Raw genomic sequence first — 16,333 nt, 5'->3', positions numbered from 1 at the left:
TAAGAACCCACAAGGAGGTGCAGGTAGAACACGAGTAGGTTCCAGGAAAGAACCCTAACACCAGCTTTCAGCAGGCCCTGCTGTTCTTGGGGCTGCCGCCTAGCCGGTGTTCAGGTCTCCCCAGAGGGGCAGGCAAGTGGAAGTCTGGGGTGGCAAGAACCAGAAAGCCGCTACTGGGGGTGCCCCCGAGCAGGGGCCGCTCCTATTTCCCGTGTGAGGGAGACAGACTCCATGGAAGTCATGGTGGAGGCCCCAGCTGAAGTTCTGTCACTGGGCCAGGGCCGCTGGCCCCACTCCGACCCTGGCAGCCACAGAAGACCGCAGGATGAGCTGGGCCCACACCTGCTATCTGCACAGCCTCAGACCCACCTGGACTAGGAAAAGGCTCAGGAGGATTACAAACCCAAGGCAGCCAGAGGTCCCCTCCTGTGCCTTGCTCCAGGGACCTCTGCCTGCTGGGGGATCAGCCAGACATTTAGTGTTCAGGCAGCTGGGACAGGTATGGGCAAACCTCTGAGACCCCTAGTAGGCTGATTCTTAAAGGTCCGAGGCTGTATTACCCAAGTTAAATCTCTTTAATATCCCAGTACAAAGTCCTGATGCAAAAAGAATGAGAAAACCCTGGGAAGATGGGGGGTCTTAGATTCAACCCCTGAGCAGCTTTTCAGAGGCCAAGGGAGCGGAGGGCCTCAGAGAAGGAGGCAGTCCGAGTGAGGGGGGGCACGGCTCTGGGACCTGCCCATCCCCTCACTCCCAGTAGCTCTTCAACCCCTCTGAGTGGGGATGCCCCTGGGGACATCTGCTCCTTCTCTTGGTCCCTGGGAGTCAACTTGCTCTGGCTTCAATCCCCTACAAAAATTCCTGAGATCTTGGGGACCCCAGCCAGCCCTGCCCCTGCAGGGCTTCTTGGCAGGGAGGGGCCGGGAGCCCATTAGAGTTTGTGGAGTGTGAGCTGCAGTGTAGGTCAGGAGCACAGGGGAGCCTCTGAGCCCCCTGCCCGCTCCAAGAGCACACATAAAGGAAGGCTGCCGTAGAGCTTGGGGTCCGTGAGGGGCTGCAGCAGAAGCAGGAAGAGTCCCACGCCCAGGGCATAGCCGGCCAGCAGGTGCCGCCGCTGTGGGTGCTCCAGGGCTGCGCACACAGCGGGGAAGCCCATGTAATTGCAGAACGAGTGGCAGAGAACTGGCCCGATCAGGTGTCCTGAGGAGGGAGACAGCAGCAGCTCACGGCGTGGCCTACCTCCTCCCTGAACCCCTCTACGGCTAAACCCCCTCATCGAAGATCAACGCTCCCCGCCACACCCACCCACCCAGGCCTCTGGCTCCTTCCGCCTCTCAGGACTAGGGCCCAGCTCAGCCTATCTCAAGAACCGTGGGAGAAAAAGCCTCTTGACGATGGCACCTGCTATGAACAGTGCACCCAATCTCCCACCCACCCTGTGGCCCCTGAGCCCCTGGGGACCCATGAGAGACTGAGGACCTACCTGTGCGGATGAAAAGGAAAGCAGTGTAAGCACCGAAGACAGCAGTATAGGAGAACTGGAACGCTGGAGACAGGAGACTGCAAGTGAGCACCCCTGCACATGCTTCCCACCCCACCCCTGCCTGCCCTTCCCGCCCACCCCTGCACACCCTGCCCCAGCATGCATACCCTTCCCACCCCACCCCTGCACACCCTTCCCACCCCACCCCTGCACACCCTTCCCCAGCATGCACTCTTCCTGCCCCACCCATGCACACCCTTCCCACCCCAGCATGCACACCCTTCCCGCCCCACCTCTGCACACCCTTCCCCAGCATGCACTCTTCCTGCCCCACCCATGCACACCCTTCCCGCCCCACCCCTGCACACCCTGCCCCAGTATGCACTCTTCCTGCCCCACCCATGCACACCCTTCCCGCCCCAGCAGGCACACCCTTCCCGCCCCACCCCTGCACACCCTTCCCGCCCCACCCCTGCACACCCTGCCCCAGTATGCACTCTTCCTGCCCCACCCCTGCACACCCTGCCCCAGTATGCACTCTTCCTGCCCCCACCCCTGCACACCCTGCCCGCCTCATCCCTGCACACCTTGCCCCAGCATGTACACCCTGCCTGCCCCACCCCTGCACACCCTGCCCCAGCAGGCACACCCTTCCCACCCCACCCTTGCACACCCTGCCCCAGCATGCACACCCTGCCTGCCCCACCCCTGCACACCCTGCCCCAGCATGCACACCCTTCCCACCGCCACCCCTGCACACCCTGCCCCAGCATGCACACCCTGCCTGCCCCCACCCCCCGCCCCAGCACTGCACACCCTTCCTGCCCTAGCATACACACACTCCCTGCCCCAGCACTGCACACCCTTCCTACCCCACTCCTGCGTACCCGCCAGCCAGAGGCCACCCCCTACCCCGGGGCAATGACTACCCACTGCCCAGAGCTGTCTTCTGCACCCCACCATGGCCAGTGGCCCTGCCCTAATGCCCCAGCAGCCCCTCCAATCCCACAGCCCTGCTCCCGAGTCTTCTTTCAGAATGGCCATCAGGAACACCCTCACACCCCCCCAGCCCAGAACCACCCCAGGCAGGCTCCAGGACTCACCCGCAGACAAGACGATGCTCCCCACGCTGCTCTGGCGGAACCGCAGCTGCTCAATAATGTGGTGGAAGTGAGCTGAGAGGAAGGCAAGAGCCACGTCACACCCTCCTGGCCTTCTTTAGGCCCTCCCCTCACCCAAGCCCCATCCTCGACTCTCATGGGAGGCTCTCAGCAAGTCTAGGTTGCACAGACTCACCGACTCCAAAGAAGAGTGGACAAGTGAACACGGCAGGGCCCAGACCTGTGCACGGGGCTAACATGGGCAGCATGCAGGCCCGGAACACCAGTTCCTCTGTCAGGGGTGCGATCACTTGATTCCGCAGCCAACGCATGTCTGTGAGGCAGCGGGCCCAGGAACGGGGAGCTAGGGAGATTTAGAACAAGCAAGAAGTCACTACCTTGTTGACACTGAAGCCCCAAAGTCCCCTCTCCCACAACCCTTCCCTGGTCAAACTTAGTTAGGCATGAATACTCTTAAGGTGAAGGTCATCCTTTGTTTATCAAACCTAGCATAAAACAACGTCTCAAGAGAACTGAAAGGGATGAAGACATCAGTAGTTGAGGCAGGAAATGCTGATAATGAACTCTGAAAACATCAACTTGCCCCCAAACAGCTCTGGTTTGGGGGAGCCAAAAGTTAGGAAAAGCAGAGGACAGTGCTCTCGGGTCCACAGCAGGTCCTGCCAGATGCCTAGCAGAGCCTCCTCAGATATCCGGAACCAACACTCAGAGGCCACCCAGCTTTGCATTTTACTGATGACAAAACACACCTGGAGGGACAACTCCTGTCTCACGTCCAACTCACACCATGAGGCCCAGCGGCACCCTGGCTGCACCCCACTGGATCCCTTTCCCCTCGATGCTGGAAGGCCTGTGCCCACTTTTTCCTTGGCCCTAAGGACTCACCCAGGACAACCTTCAGCCCATCAGCCAGGTCACAGGGGCAATCCATAGAGAGCTGCATCAGTGGGCCCAGGAAAAGGATCTGGGGGCAGACAAGTGGGAAGCCTTCCACCATAGTCCTCCGCCCAGGCACAGGGCTTCCAACTTCCTGTTCTAGCCAGATTTTCCCACACATGCATACCCGAGGGCCATCTCACAATTCCTGTCTTCCATGAGCCAAAAGCCAGACACAATCAGGATGAAAAAAAAAACGCCACGAAAGTCATATGATCCTGTACCAGGGCACAGAGGACAGCTCGAGCGGGAGCACTCACCATGGTCAGCAGCAGGGGCAGCAGTGCTGCTGGGAAAATGCCCTCCAGCCTGAATCCCATCAGGGTGAGCAGGGATGTGCCTGGCTGAGCCACAGGAAGGGGGCATCAGTATTGTTCCCACCCCAGGCACCCCTGAGAGCGCGCCCCGCAGCCCTCTGCCCCGCCCCTTCGCACCTGGATGCCCGTGAGTTCCCGCCAGAGCAGCACGCACAGGGGCGAGAGGCTGGACACCACCAGCACGCTGGTGAAGCGCCGCTTGATGACGGCGGGGTGGTCCCTACGGAGGGGACAGTAAGTTCAGGGGGCCCGCCCGCGGTCCGCCCAGGCTCCGCCCGCAGTCCCGCCTCGCGGAGGCGCGGGTCCCGACCGCGCGCAGCCCCCGCACCTGGGCAGCTCGCTCTTCCAGACGTAGAGGCTGCCCACGTAGGAGCAGGCGAGGCTGAGGCAGGAGAACACTGACACCCAGCAGCACAGCCCGGGGCCCGGCCCGCCCAGCGCCGCCGACTCGGGCTGCCGCTCCGGCCGCGACACCGACAGCAGGCGCAGCCCATCCCCGCCCAGCGCCGCCATCACGCCCGGACCCCCGGACCCGGCGCGGCGCGCACCAGTGACGTCATCCGCCCCTGCACCGCCCGCGCCTGCCGGAAGCGCGGGTGACGTCGGCAGACCGCGCGGCCCCGCCTCGGCCCCGCCCCCGGACACAGAAGCAGACGCTGCGCGCGCAGAGCGGGTTTATTGAACGACAGGCGCGGCGCCGCGGCTCGGGCGGGCCGTGCGCTCGCGGGGAAGGGTGGCTCAGGGCTGGGGGCCGGCGCTCAGCCACTCGGACAGGTTGGAGACCTCCTGCAGCCACAGCGCGTCCTGCGGAGGGAAGGGCCGGGTGAGGACCCGCGGCGGCCGGGCCGTAGCTCCCCGCCCCGCGCAGCCCCCGTCGGTACCTCCAGTCCGCTCCCGGGGCTCGCGCTGCCCGGCGCCGGGGCCCTCCGCTGCTCCGAGCCGGCCTGCCTTTCGCTGGGGCCCAGGGAGACCGCGGCGGGCTCCGGGCGGCGCGGGGCGGTCTCTGGAGGGCGGGCGGCCCGGGTGGAGCGGAAGGCCCGCATCTGCGCCGCGCCCCTCTTGCGTCTCTTGCTCTCGGCTTGCGCGCGGGTCTCTAGGAGGAAACCAGCCCGCTTCGTCTTACTCCCACGGCCGTGCTGGGAAGACGCTCGGGCCGGGGAAACCCGGGGGAAGGGCGCGGGGGAGCTGGGCTCGGCTCTCAAGCATCCCTCCTCGGAGCTTTTCATCAGGGCTTGTCCAGATCGAACCCGGCAGCTCCGCGGCCCTCTGGACCAGGCTGAGGCTGCAGACCGGTTTCTGTCCCCGCCCCCGCCCCCCCCCCCCCGCCCCGGGCCTGGAAAGGGGTTCGGGGATATGTGCCAGGCCCACACCTGGCGCTCACGCCCACACCTGGCGCTCACACCTGCTCCCTCACTCCCAGTTCATTCTTCCAGGAGTCTGAACTGCCAAGCCCCACCCTCCCTGCCAACCTGAAGCCAGACCAGAAAGCTGGCCTCCCTCTCCTTGTGTTGCTCGCGCTGCTGGGCAGTGCCCACAGGCGGCCTTCCTCCTGTTAACTTGCTCAACTGTGCACATTTAAGCCCAGTAGGCATCAATCGATGCTTCCTGAGCAGGTCCTGGGGTGCTGGGAGCAATGCAGAGGGTGTGCAAAGCCCAGGGGTGGAGCAGAGAAGGACGCTGATAACCACCTCTGGGGTGAGGAAAGGATGCCCTGAGGAGATGCCGGAGCTTGAAGGATGAAGAGCAATAGACAAGGGAGGAAGGGAATTTCAGGCTGAAAACACCACGCAAATACCCAAAGGCATTAAACAGCATTCTACATCAAACCCTAGGAGATGAATCTGAGGGGTCAGTAGGACTCAAAGCCTAAGAAACTTGGGCTTTTATCTGTAGGAAATAAGCAGTGAAGAGTCTGGAGTAGGGGAGGTGCACCATCAGTTTTGAATATTCTGATTTTCTGTCACAGGTATGGCTGACTAGAGGCATAAGGTGACAGGGGACAGGACAGCTGTGGGGATGGAGGCCCAGCCGGGAGCCAAATCAACAGGTCGGGTGACTGACTAGATGTGGACTGTAAGTGGGAGAGGCATCACCAGCAAGTCCCACATTTCAGATGTGGAAAGTAGGACAGTGGTGTTATTCCTTGACTGACTAAAGGAAGGAGAGCATATCTGGGGGTGGGTGTGGGTGGAGCCAGGTGTCAGGAGAGAGCTAACAGGTACCAGTGTGCCTCCACGCGGAGCTGCCTTTTAGAGCAGATAAATCTCCATCTGGAGCTCAGGAGAGGCCTGGGCTGGATACGCCCAGAGGCAGTGGTCAATGCCTCCATGGCAAAGCAGCTGGGGAGGAAGTGCAGTGTGAGCACTGCTTGGGGGTGGCCAGAGGAGGCTGGCTGAAGAGGAGGTCAGAGAGGGAGGAAGCAGAGGAGTCACAGCCAAAGCCAGAGAATTCTTTAGACAGCGTCAAGCTCTGCATGTAGATATGATGAAGTTGTTGCTGTTGTTAGGTGCCATCGAGTCGCTTCCGACTCCTAGTGCCCTTATGCATGACAGAAGGAAACACTGCCCAGTCCTGTTGCATCCTTACAATTGTTGCTTTGTTTCAGCCCACTGTTGCAGCCACTGCATCAGTCTGTCTCGTTGAGGGTCTTTTTTTCGCTGACACATACCTTACCACGCGTGATATCCTCCAGGGACTGGTTCCTCCTGAGAACATGTCCAAATTACATGAGACAGAGTCTCTCCATCCATGCTTCTAAGAAGCATACTGGCTGTACTTCTCCCCAGACAGACCTCTTCATTTTTCTGGCAGTCCAAAAACCCAAAACCCATTGCCATCGAGTCGATTCCAACTCAGAGTATAGAACAGAATAGAACTGCCCCATAGGGTTTCCAAGGAGCAGATGGTGGATTCGAACTACCCACCTTTCGGTTAATGGCTGAGCTCTTAACCACTTCACCACCAGGGTTCCTCTGGCATTCCATGGTATATTCAATATTCTTCGCCAGCACTATAATTCAAAGGCATCAATTCTTCCGTCTTCCTTATTCATTGTCAAGCTTTCCCATGCATATGAGGCGATAGAAAACACCATGGCTTGGGTCAAGCATACCTTAGTCCTTAAAGTAACATCTTTGCTTTTGAACACTTGAAAGAGGTCTTTTGCAGCAGATTTGCCCAATGCAATGCATCATTTGATTTCTTGACTGCTGCTTCCATGGGTGTTGATTGTGGATCCAAGTAAAATTAAATTCTTGACAGCTTCAATCTTTTCTCTGTTTATCATAACATTGCTTATTGGTTCAGTTGTGAGGACTTTTCTTTATGTTGGGGTGTAATCCATACTGAAGGGTGTAGTTTTGATTTTCATCAGTAAGTGCTTCCAGTCCTCTTCGCTTTCAGTAAGCAAGGGTTGGTCGTCTGCATAACGCAGGTTGTTAATGAGTCTCCCTCCAATCCTGATGCCCCATTCTTATTTGTATAGTCCAGCTTCTCGGATTATATGCTCAGCATGCACACTGAATAAGTATGGTAAAAGGATTCAACCCTGATGCATACCTTTTCTGGTATTAAACCACGTAATATCCCCTTGTTCTGGTCAAACAGTTGTCTCTTGGTCTATGTATAGGTTCCACATGAGCACAATTAAGTGTTCTGGAACTCCCATTCTTCACCAAAAAACCCATTGCTGTTGAGTTGATTCCGACTCACAGCGACCCTATAGGGTAGAGTAGAACTTTTGGTTAGGAACAGTAGCTCTTAACCACTGGTGGATTCAAACTTTTGGTTAGTAGCCGTAGCTGTTAACCACTAAGCTACCAGGGCTCCCGCCTCCCTGTTCTTCACAACATTATCCATAACTTGTTATGATCCACACAGTCGAATGCCTTTGCATAGTCAATAAAACACAGATAGACATCCTTCTGATATTCTCTGGTTTTAGCCGAGATCTGTCTGACATCAGCAATGATGTCTCTCATTCCACACCCTCTTCTGGCAATTTCCTGTCAATGTATTGCTACAACCATTTTAATTATCTTCAGCAAAATTTTACTTGTGTGTGATATTAATGATATTGTTTGATGATCTCCACATTCTGTTTAATCACCTTTCTTTGGAAGGGACACAAATATGGATTTCTTCCAGTTGGTTGGCCAGGTAGCTGTCTTCCAAATTTCATGGCATAGACGAGTGTGCATCTCCAGCGCTGCATCCATTTGTTGAAACATTTCCATTGATATTTGGACTTCCTCCTTCAATACCATCAGTTCTTGATCATATGCTACCTCCTGAAATGCCTGAACGTTGACCAGTTCTTTTCGGTACAGTGACTGTATTTCTTCCCATCTTTTAATGCCTCCTGCATTGTTCAGTATTTTGCCCATGTTGTGGTTAGGTGCCGATGAGTCAGCTCCAAATCATAGTGCCCTGTGTACCACAGAATGAAACGCTGCCTGGTCCTGCGCCATCCTTATCATCTTTGTTATGCTACAGCCCATTGTTGCAGCCACTGTGTCAGTCCATCTCATTGATGGTCGTCCTCTTTTCTGCTGACCCTGTACTTTACCAAGCATGATGTCTTTCTCCAGGGACTGATCCCTCCTGACAACATGTCCAAAGTATGTAAGACACAGTCTTGCCGTCCTTGCTTCCAAGGAGCATTCTGGTTGTACTTCTTCCAAGACAGATTTGTTCGTTCTTTTGGCAGTCCGTGGTATACTCAATATTCTTCGCCAACACCACAATTCAAAGTTGTTGATTCTTCTTCAGTCTTCCTTATTCATTGTCCAGCTTTCACATGCATATGATGTGACTGAAAATACCATGGCTTGGGTCAGGCACACCTTAGTCTTCAAGGTGCCATCTTTGCTTTTCAACACTTTAAAGAGGTCCTTTGCAGCAGATTTGCCCAGTGCAATGTGTCTTTTGATTTCTTGACTGCTGCTTTCATGTGAAGTAAGATGAAATCCTTGACAACTTCAGTCTTTTCTCCATTTATCATGATGTGGCTTATTGGTCCAGTTGTGAGGATATTTTGCCCCCATGCGTCTGTCAGTTTGTCATACTGTGGCGGGGGTGGGGGGGTTGTGTGTTGCTGTGATGCTGGAAGCTATGCCACCGGTATTCAGATACCAGCAGGGTCACCCGTGGAGGACAGGTTTCAGCTGAGCTTCCACACTAAGACAGACTAGGAAGAAGGACCCAGCAGTCTACTTTTGAAAAGAATTAGCCAGTGAAAACCTTATGAATAGCCTTTTGCCCATAGAGCCCTTCAATATTGTAACTCGAGGCTTGAATTTTCAGTTCTTTCAGTGTGTTCTTCCCTTTTGGTTTTCTAACTCCGGGTCTCTGCACATTTCATTATAATACTTTGTTTTCTCAAGCCACCCTTTGAAATCTTCCGTTCAGCTCTTTTACTTCATCATTTTCTCCATTTACTTTAGCTACTCTATGTTCAAGAGCAAGTTTCAGAGTCTCTTCTGACATCCATTTTGGTCTTTTCTTTCTTTCCTGTCTTATTAATGGCCATTTGCTTTCTTCATGTATGATGTCCTTGATGTCATTCCACAACTCAATCTGGTCTTCGGTCATTAGTGTTCAGTGCATCGAATCTATTCTTGAGATGGTTTCCAAATTCAGGTGGGATATACTCAAGGTCATATTTTGGCTCTTGTGGCCAGGGGCTGAATGCAAAACAGACCATCAGTGGCTCAAGTGATGAAGACAAGCACACAATTAATTTAGAAATTAAGAGGACTTCCCTAATGACAGACTCTTCATTTTGGAGCCCACCAAGCAGGTTAGGGCAAGAATGAGAGGAAGAAGGGGAGACCAGGGTGCCTCTTGCTTTGTTGAGAACCTTGGCTGAGATAAATAGAGATTGGAGACTGGGGATGTGTAGAGGAAGTTTCATGGTCATGGGGTCCTTTATTTTTTAATTATGGTAATATATATATATTACAAAACATTTGCCATTTGAATCATTTTTACATGTACAATTCCGTGACATACATTCACCATGTTGCACCATGTTCATCATCACCTCTTCATTTCCAAATTTTTTCATCACCCTTAACAGAAACTCAGTGGAAATTTTCCTTCTGAAGAAATGAGAGAGTGACCTAGTGAGGGACAAAATTCAAGAGAGGCTGGAGGGGCAGAAGAAGGGACACTGATGCAAGCAAGTTCCAGAGAAGGCAGGAGGGATACTACCACCCCTGAGCCTGGAGGGACGGGCCAGGCTAATGAAAGTCTGCTGTGAGGGTGTCCGGTTTACTGAAAGAGATGAGTGAGTAGACAGCAGAGGCTGAGCCAAGAGGAAGAGGCTGGGGAGATTTTTAAAAAGAATAGAGTAGCCACCGAGGAGAGGGGGTGAGGAAGACAAGGGGCAAGGTTGGTGAACTGAAGGCCAGTCAGCGAGTGGATCGTGGCCAGGCAGTGGTTTTCCCAGCAGAGGTGCCCATGTGGGGTGTGGGACTGATTAGGATAAGTTTCAGGTCTGTAAGGTGGAGCAGGTCAGGCAATTGATTGGGGTCCCACCAGATTATAAACACCTAGGTTTTAAGGCACACGCTGCACAGTGGTGAATGCACGGGCTTTGGAGGTAGCAAGCTGAGAGTCAGATCCTGGTGCTAAGCACTCTTAACACCTGACCTCAGCCTGGGCCGTGGAGCCGCCCACACCCAAGGGCCGATGAGGACTAGACGCCAGGAGTCTGGAAGAGCCTAGCAACTAGATGCCATAGAGGGTGCTCAGTTCAATGTTGATTTCCTTCCTTCCTGACTCTTCATCTCTCCCCACTGCGTAAATGCTGAATTGAATGTTGTACAGATATGCTTCCATTTTTTTAAATCCCCAAATCTCAGTTTATAAGAACAGATTCTTTGCTTCATACAATTCTTCACTGCAGGATTCTGTTAAGTAGCAACAGCCCCCTCGACATCTGGAACCTGGCTCAGCTGGCCGAGTGGTTTGGGAATACATCTTAGGCCTAAGCACAGACAATATGCAGCCTGCTGTAGTTGTGACCTCGAAGAGTGACTTTACAAACACAACAGCTGAAGTCACAGTTCCTAAATTCCCCCAAACCCAGTCACTGTTTGGGTGGGAGGACTGTGGATCCATAGGAGGGCATCCTTGCTAATTGGGCCCTGCTGCGGCTAAGCGGCCTGAGTTTGAATTCTGGCTGTTGCTTGTTTACTAGCTATGTGACCATGGGCAAGTTTATTAACATCTCTGGGCCTCAGTTTCCTCATTTGGAAAATGCAAATAATACCTACACTTCAAAAAACTGCCGTGTGAATTAGGAGAGTTAATACACTTAAAAAGCCCGGAATGGCGCCTGGCACCTGGCACCTGGCAGAGGCTGTAAGTGCGACCTGCACTATGGTTGCCAGCCTTGCAGGCTGAGGCACCCATGGCTGTGGCTGTTCCCAGCCGCACGCCCTGCCGCTGCTGGCCCAGAGGCTGTTTAGTGTCTGTGTCAGGGGAGGGCGTGTGTGGGGAAAAGACTTCAGCATCATTGCCATCAGAGCACACACACCTCCCCACGACACATATTGAGGCTCAGGTAGTGTCTGCATCCGGCAGCAGCTTCTAGAGCCCAACGGGAGAGCAACTGCATCAGCCCTGTTGTCAAATGCTGTCAAATTGATTCTGACTCAACGAGAACCACCTCATGGGGTCTTCTAGGCTGAAATCTTTATGGCACATTGCCCAGTCATTTCTCCCACAGAGCTGCTGGTGGGTTCACACCTCCGACCTTTTGGTTAGCACCTGAGCGCTTAACCACTGCACCACCAGGGCTCCTTATGTATCAACCCTAATGACCAAGAAAAGGTGTGAAGGAACCACCTGCATTCAGGGCTGAGTCAGCCTCCTACCCCTTCCCAATCACATGCAGCTACCTGTGACTGCACAAACTGCCTTAGAAAATTCTAGTCCTACACAGCTTATAAAGAAAATGCTCTACATTCTGTTTTGGAGAGTAGAGTCTGGGGTCTTAAAAGCCTGTGAGCGGCCATCTAGGATACTCCACTGGTTTTATCCCTTTGGGAGCAGGAAAGAATGAAGAACACTAAAGACACAAAGGAAAGATTAGTCCAAAGGACTAATGGACCACATCTACCACAGCCTCCACCAGACTGAGTCCAGTACAGCTAGATGGTGCCTGGCTACCACTGACTGCTCTGACAGGGATCACAGTAGAGGGTCCTGGACAGAGCTGGAGAAAAATGTAGAACAAAATTCCAACTCACTAAAGAAGACCAGACTTACTGGCCTGGCAGAGACTGGAGGAAACCCTGAGAGTATGGCCCCAGACAGCCTTTTAGCTCAGTAATGAAGTCACTCCCGAGGTTCACCCTTCAGCAAAAGATTAGACAGGCCTATAAAACAACAAAATGAGACTAAAGGGGTACACCAGCCCAGGGGCAAGGACTACAAGGCAGGAGGGGACAGGAAAGCTGGTAATACAGAACCCAAGAAGGGAGAGTGTTGATATGTTGTGGGGTTGTTAACCAGTGTCATAAAACAATATGTGTACTGTTTAATGAGAAACTAGTTCTGTAAACCATCTAAAGTACAATTAAAAAAGAAAATTCTAGTCCTATCAGAGCAACTTTTGGGAGGGATGCCTGCTGCTGTCCCAGAAGGCCCACAGAGGCACTAAAAAGCCACTAAATCCCAAAGGGACACTGCTGTGGAAAAAGGCAGTGGGACAGTGGAATGCTGAAGTCACGGTTTTTACTTGCACTCCTCCCCAACTGAGTCCAGGGCTCACCTGCAGAGCGAAAACCTCACCTGGAAGGTGCTCCGGGCTGCAGCTCTCACACGCATCCTCAGTGTTCTGGGCCACATCATGTTTCTCGGGGGGTAGCTGCTTAAAAATCAGGAGTGCTGAGTGGGTTTTACCAAAGCGTGAAAGCACCCTAGTGAGACTGAAGAGTGGCTGGCCAGCTTCCCTGGCCTCGAGACTGTCCTCCCTCACCGGGAACACCCTCTTCTTCCTCTTGGCTCATACCAACGCCCCCTGGCCCTGGCCCTGGCCCCAGTCTGGGCCCCAACCTTCGAGGCGTCCTTCCTGTCTACACCGTTGGCAGCTCACTCAGGGACACTTGGCATATCGTCCCTTCTCTGAACTCATCCTGGCCCCTGTCTGCCCGCTCCCTGGGCTCAGAGCCATGTATTGCAGGCACGTGTCCATCACCATGTCGTGTGTGCATGTCCATTCTCTACACTTTAAATTCCTTGACAGGTAAGCGCCACTGTGCCTTTGTCTCCCTGTAGCTAGCCAACTCCTTACACAAAGTACCAGTGAAACATGGACAGGGTCAAACCTGGGAAAGTACAGGTCACACCTGTAGTCCTCTACCCTTTCAAAGCCCTGTCACACTTGTTACTTCAATTTGGACAGAACAGAGGTACTTACTCAGACCTCAGCCGAAGCCTCCACTTCCTTGTTTTCAAGAATATTTGCCCATAACACACCATGCATACCCTGCACAGGCTATATATACATATGAATATATATCCCTCTGTTTAAAACTGTGTGTGTTTCAAAGGACAATGGAGAAAGTGAAAAGTCAACCCACAGAACAGGAGAAAATACCTGCAAATTATATATCTGGTAAGGAACTTGTATCCAGGATATATAAAGAACTCTTACAAGTCAGTAATAAAAAGACAACTCAATTTTAAAATTGGCAAAGGACCTGAATAGATATTTCTCCAAGAAAATATATAAATGACTGGCTATAAACACATGAAAAGATGTTCAACATCGTTAGTCATTCCAAACCAAACCCGTTGTTGAGTCCATTCTGACTTACAGCGACCCTACAGGAAAGAGTAGAACTGCCCTCTAGGGTTTCCAAGGGGCAGATGGTGGATTCGAACTGCCAACCTTTTGGTTAGCAGCTGAGCTCTTAACCACTGTACCACCAGGGCTCCCGTTAGTCGTTAGGGAAATGCAAATTGAAACCACAATGAGATCCACTCCACAATCTAGGATGGCTATGTAGTAATAATACTAAAAGAATAAAAAGTATTGGTGAGAATGTAGGGGAAAACTGGAGCCACCATCCACTGCTGGCGAGAATGTAAAATGGTGCAGCCACTTTGGCAAACAGTTTGGAAGTTTCTCAAAAAGTTAAACATGGCTTTATTTTCTATTACTCAAGAGGTCAGCTATCCTACCCTTCCTGTTTTGAAACGGAAACCGAGGGACTGGCCTAGAGGTAAAATCATTTGACCTATCATCCTTGATCTTGTAGTTTTTAGCTGAAGCCACTGGGTGCCACTCTTGTACCATCAGCAGGTCAATCATCACCAAACAGCCATTAACAGAAGGAAACTAAGGATCTTGAGTGGAGAAACGTGGGTGCCACTCAGTGACTGCCAGCTCGTCACTCACCATCCCTGGGCTCGTGACACAATCCTGTACGGTAACAAGTCACTAGACCTCGAAACCAGGAGGCCTCAGTACAAATGCTGTGACCCTGATCAAATTATGAAAGTTCTCCAAACCAGTTTCCTGATCTGTAAAATGGGAAAACTACAACTACCTCATAGGATCTTTGTGGAGATTAAAGTGGAAAAACTTGGCACAGATCAGGGGTTCAATAAATGTTCCTCCTACGACCTACGACTACTGGGGTAAGATCCTGAATTTATCTAGCCATCTGCCAAGTTAACTGGGTTAGGAATGGTCCTGAGGCTATGAGCCATCACTATAGCAACGAAATGGGACAAAAGAGGTCAGATCATTTTTACTTGAGATCTCACAGGGTTACTAGAGAGGGCCAAGCGACAGGACTTTGGAGGCTGAAACACCCCTGGATCCCGAGAGGCCTTTCTGCCCACGTATTCTGGGCCCTGTGATAACGGCACACACCCCCCGAACCTGTCCCTGGAACCAGTACCCATTTGCCAGTTTGTCATACTCTAGTGGCTTGAGTGTTCCTGTCATGCTGGAAGCTATGCCACCGGTACTGCACATACTAGCAAGACCATCCGTGGGGGACAGGTTTCAGCACAGCTTTCAGATTAAAACTGAGCAGGGACAAAGGCCTAGCAATCTACTTTCAAAAATTAGCCAGTGAAAACCCCATAAACAACAGAATATCGTTGGACTCACTTGCTATGGACACGTTATCCGGAGGGATGAACTGCTGGAGGAGGACATCATGTTTGGTGAAGCTGAGGGCTGGCAAGGGCGAGGGAGACCCTCAGTGAGATGGTCTGGCACACTAGCTGCAATGATGGCCTTGAACATGCCAGCGATTGTAAGGATGATGCAGGACCTGGCAACATTTCATTCTGTTGTATATAAGGTCACCACGAGTTGGAGTCGATGCAATGGGAGCTGTCTAAGGCATCTATCTAATCTACCTGTTCAGCCATCCATCCTAGAAACTTGGAGCTATACATGGTTATTACCTTAATAAAATTCATGGGCACCAACTCTTCATGTTGGAGGAGAACGGCAAGAGTATCTGCAGTGAACCAGCTTAAGGGACCAGCAGACAGACTCCTGGGAAGGTGCTTCCTAGAAGCCCAAGTAGCTGTGAGAAAGGCTGTGGAGAAGGGACAGTTACAGGGTTTCACTGTGGCCCTGTGCCTTTCTAGCCACAGAGCAGGGAAGGATGGACAAATCCATGAGATGCCATGATCTGTGGACACCTGGCACCAAAATGTTCCCATCCAATCAGACAGAGGTGGGAGATGGAGACAAGATGCAGAGAAAACGCTGAAGGCTCTGTTATTCTCCCAGAAGCAGTGTCCCTAGTCCTTTTCTATAAGAACTTCATTGAGGTATAACTGACATACAATAACTGCACATATATAAAATGTACAATTTATAAATTTTGACATATATACATACATGTGAAACCATCATCCCAATCAAGATAATAAACATATCGCCCTCAGAAGGTTCCTCCTGCCCTTTATCATCTGTCCCTCCTGCTCTTCTGTCTCCCATTTCTAAACAACCACTGACCTGCTCTCTGTAACTATATAGAATTTTATATAAATGGAATCAAACAGTACATATCCTCTTTTTTTCTAGATTTTTTCATTCATCATAATTATTTGAGATTTTGTTGTGTGTGTCAATAGTTCATTCCTTCCATTACTGATTAGTATTCCATTGTACAGATAAACCACAATTTGTTTATCCATTTGCCTGTTAACATTGGACTGTTTCCACTTTGAGTCCATTACAAATAAAGGTGTTATGAACACTCATATAATCTTAGTATGGACACATGGTTTTATTTCTCTTAGGTAAACATCTAGGGGTGGAATGGCTAGGTCATAGGACAGGTGTATGTTTAACTTTTTAAGAAACTGCCTCCAGCGATTTCACTCCTGGGCGTACACCCAGAAGACTTGAGAGCAGGGACTCAATCAGACGCTTGTACACCAACCTTCACTGCAGCACTAGTCGCAGTAACCAATAGGGGGAAACAACC

General features: G+C 52.1%; 2 protein-coding genes across 4 annotated transcripts in view; both read right to left on the bottom strand.

Moving 5' to 3' along the window:
• Positions 1-352: 352 nt before the first annotated feature.
• Positions 353-4,409, bottom strand: RCE1 (Ras converting CAAX endopeptidase 1). Of its 3 annotated transcripts, XM_049892615.1 has the most exons (8): positions 4,186-4,407; positions 3,975-4,077; positions 3,801-3,884; positions 3,490-3,568; positions 2,780-2,947; positions 2,587-2,658; positions 1,484-1,546; positions 355-1,200 (listed from the first exon to the last, which is right to left on the bottom strand). In XM_049892615.1, the coding sequence occupies exons 1-8, from the start codon at positions 4,368-4,370 to the stop codon at positions 965-967; spliced, it is 990 nt and encodes a 329-aa protein (XP_049748572.1). In that variant the 5' UTR covers positions 4,371-4,407; the 3' UTR covers positions 355-964. The 3 variants fall into 3 exon arrangements, with proteins under 3 accessions (XP_049748573.1, XP_049748572.1, XP_049748574.1); XM_049892616.1 differs by lacking the exon at positions 3,490-3,568 and having other exon boundaries at positions 353-1,200; positions 3,801-3,880; positions 4,186-4,409; XM_049892617.1 differs by lacking the exon at positions 4,186-4,407 and having other exon boundaries at positions 3,801-3,880; positions 3,975-4,057.
• Positions 4,410-4,521: 112 nt separating this feature from the next.
• Positions 4,522-16,333, bottom strand: part of C7H11orf80 (chromosome 7 C11orf80 homolog) — a 92,500-nt gene continuing 80,688 nt past the window's right edge. The window contains exons 14-16 of the mRNA XM_049892598.1: positions 12,660-12,735; positions 4,739-4,950; positions 4,522-4,661 (exon numbers count right to left, since the gene is read on the bottom strand). Of these exons, the coding sequence (XP_049748555.1) occupies positions 4,596-4,661; positions 4,739-4,950; positions 12,660-12,735 (354 nt within the window). The 3' untranslated portion in view covers positions 4,522-4,595. The remainder of the gene's footprint in view (positions 4,662-4,738; positions 4,951-12,659; positions 12,736-16,333) is intronic.

This window comes from Elephas maximus, chromosome 7 (genome assembly GCF_024166365.1).
Source record: "Elephas maximus indicus isolate mEleMax1 chromosome 7, mEleMax1 primary haplotype, whole genome shotgun sequence".
NCBI lineage: Eukaryota > Metazoa > Chordata > Mammalia > Proboscidea > Elephantidae > Elephas > Elephas maximus.
The sequence above is the reverse complement of the archived record's forward strand: the minus strand, read 5'-3'. Positions and strand labels throughout refer to the sequence as shown.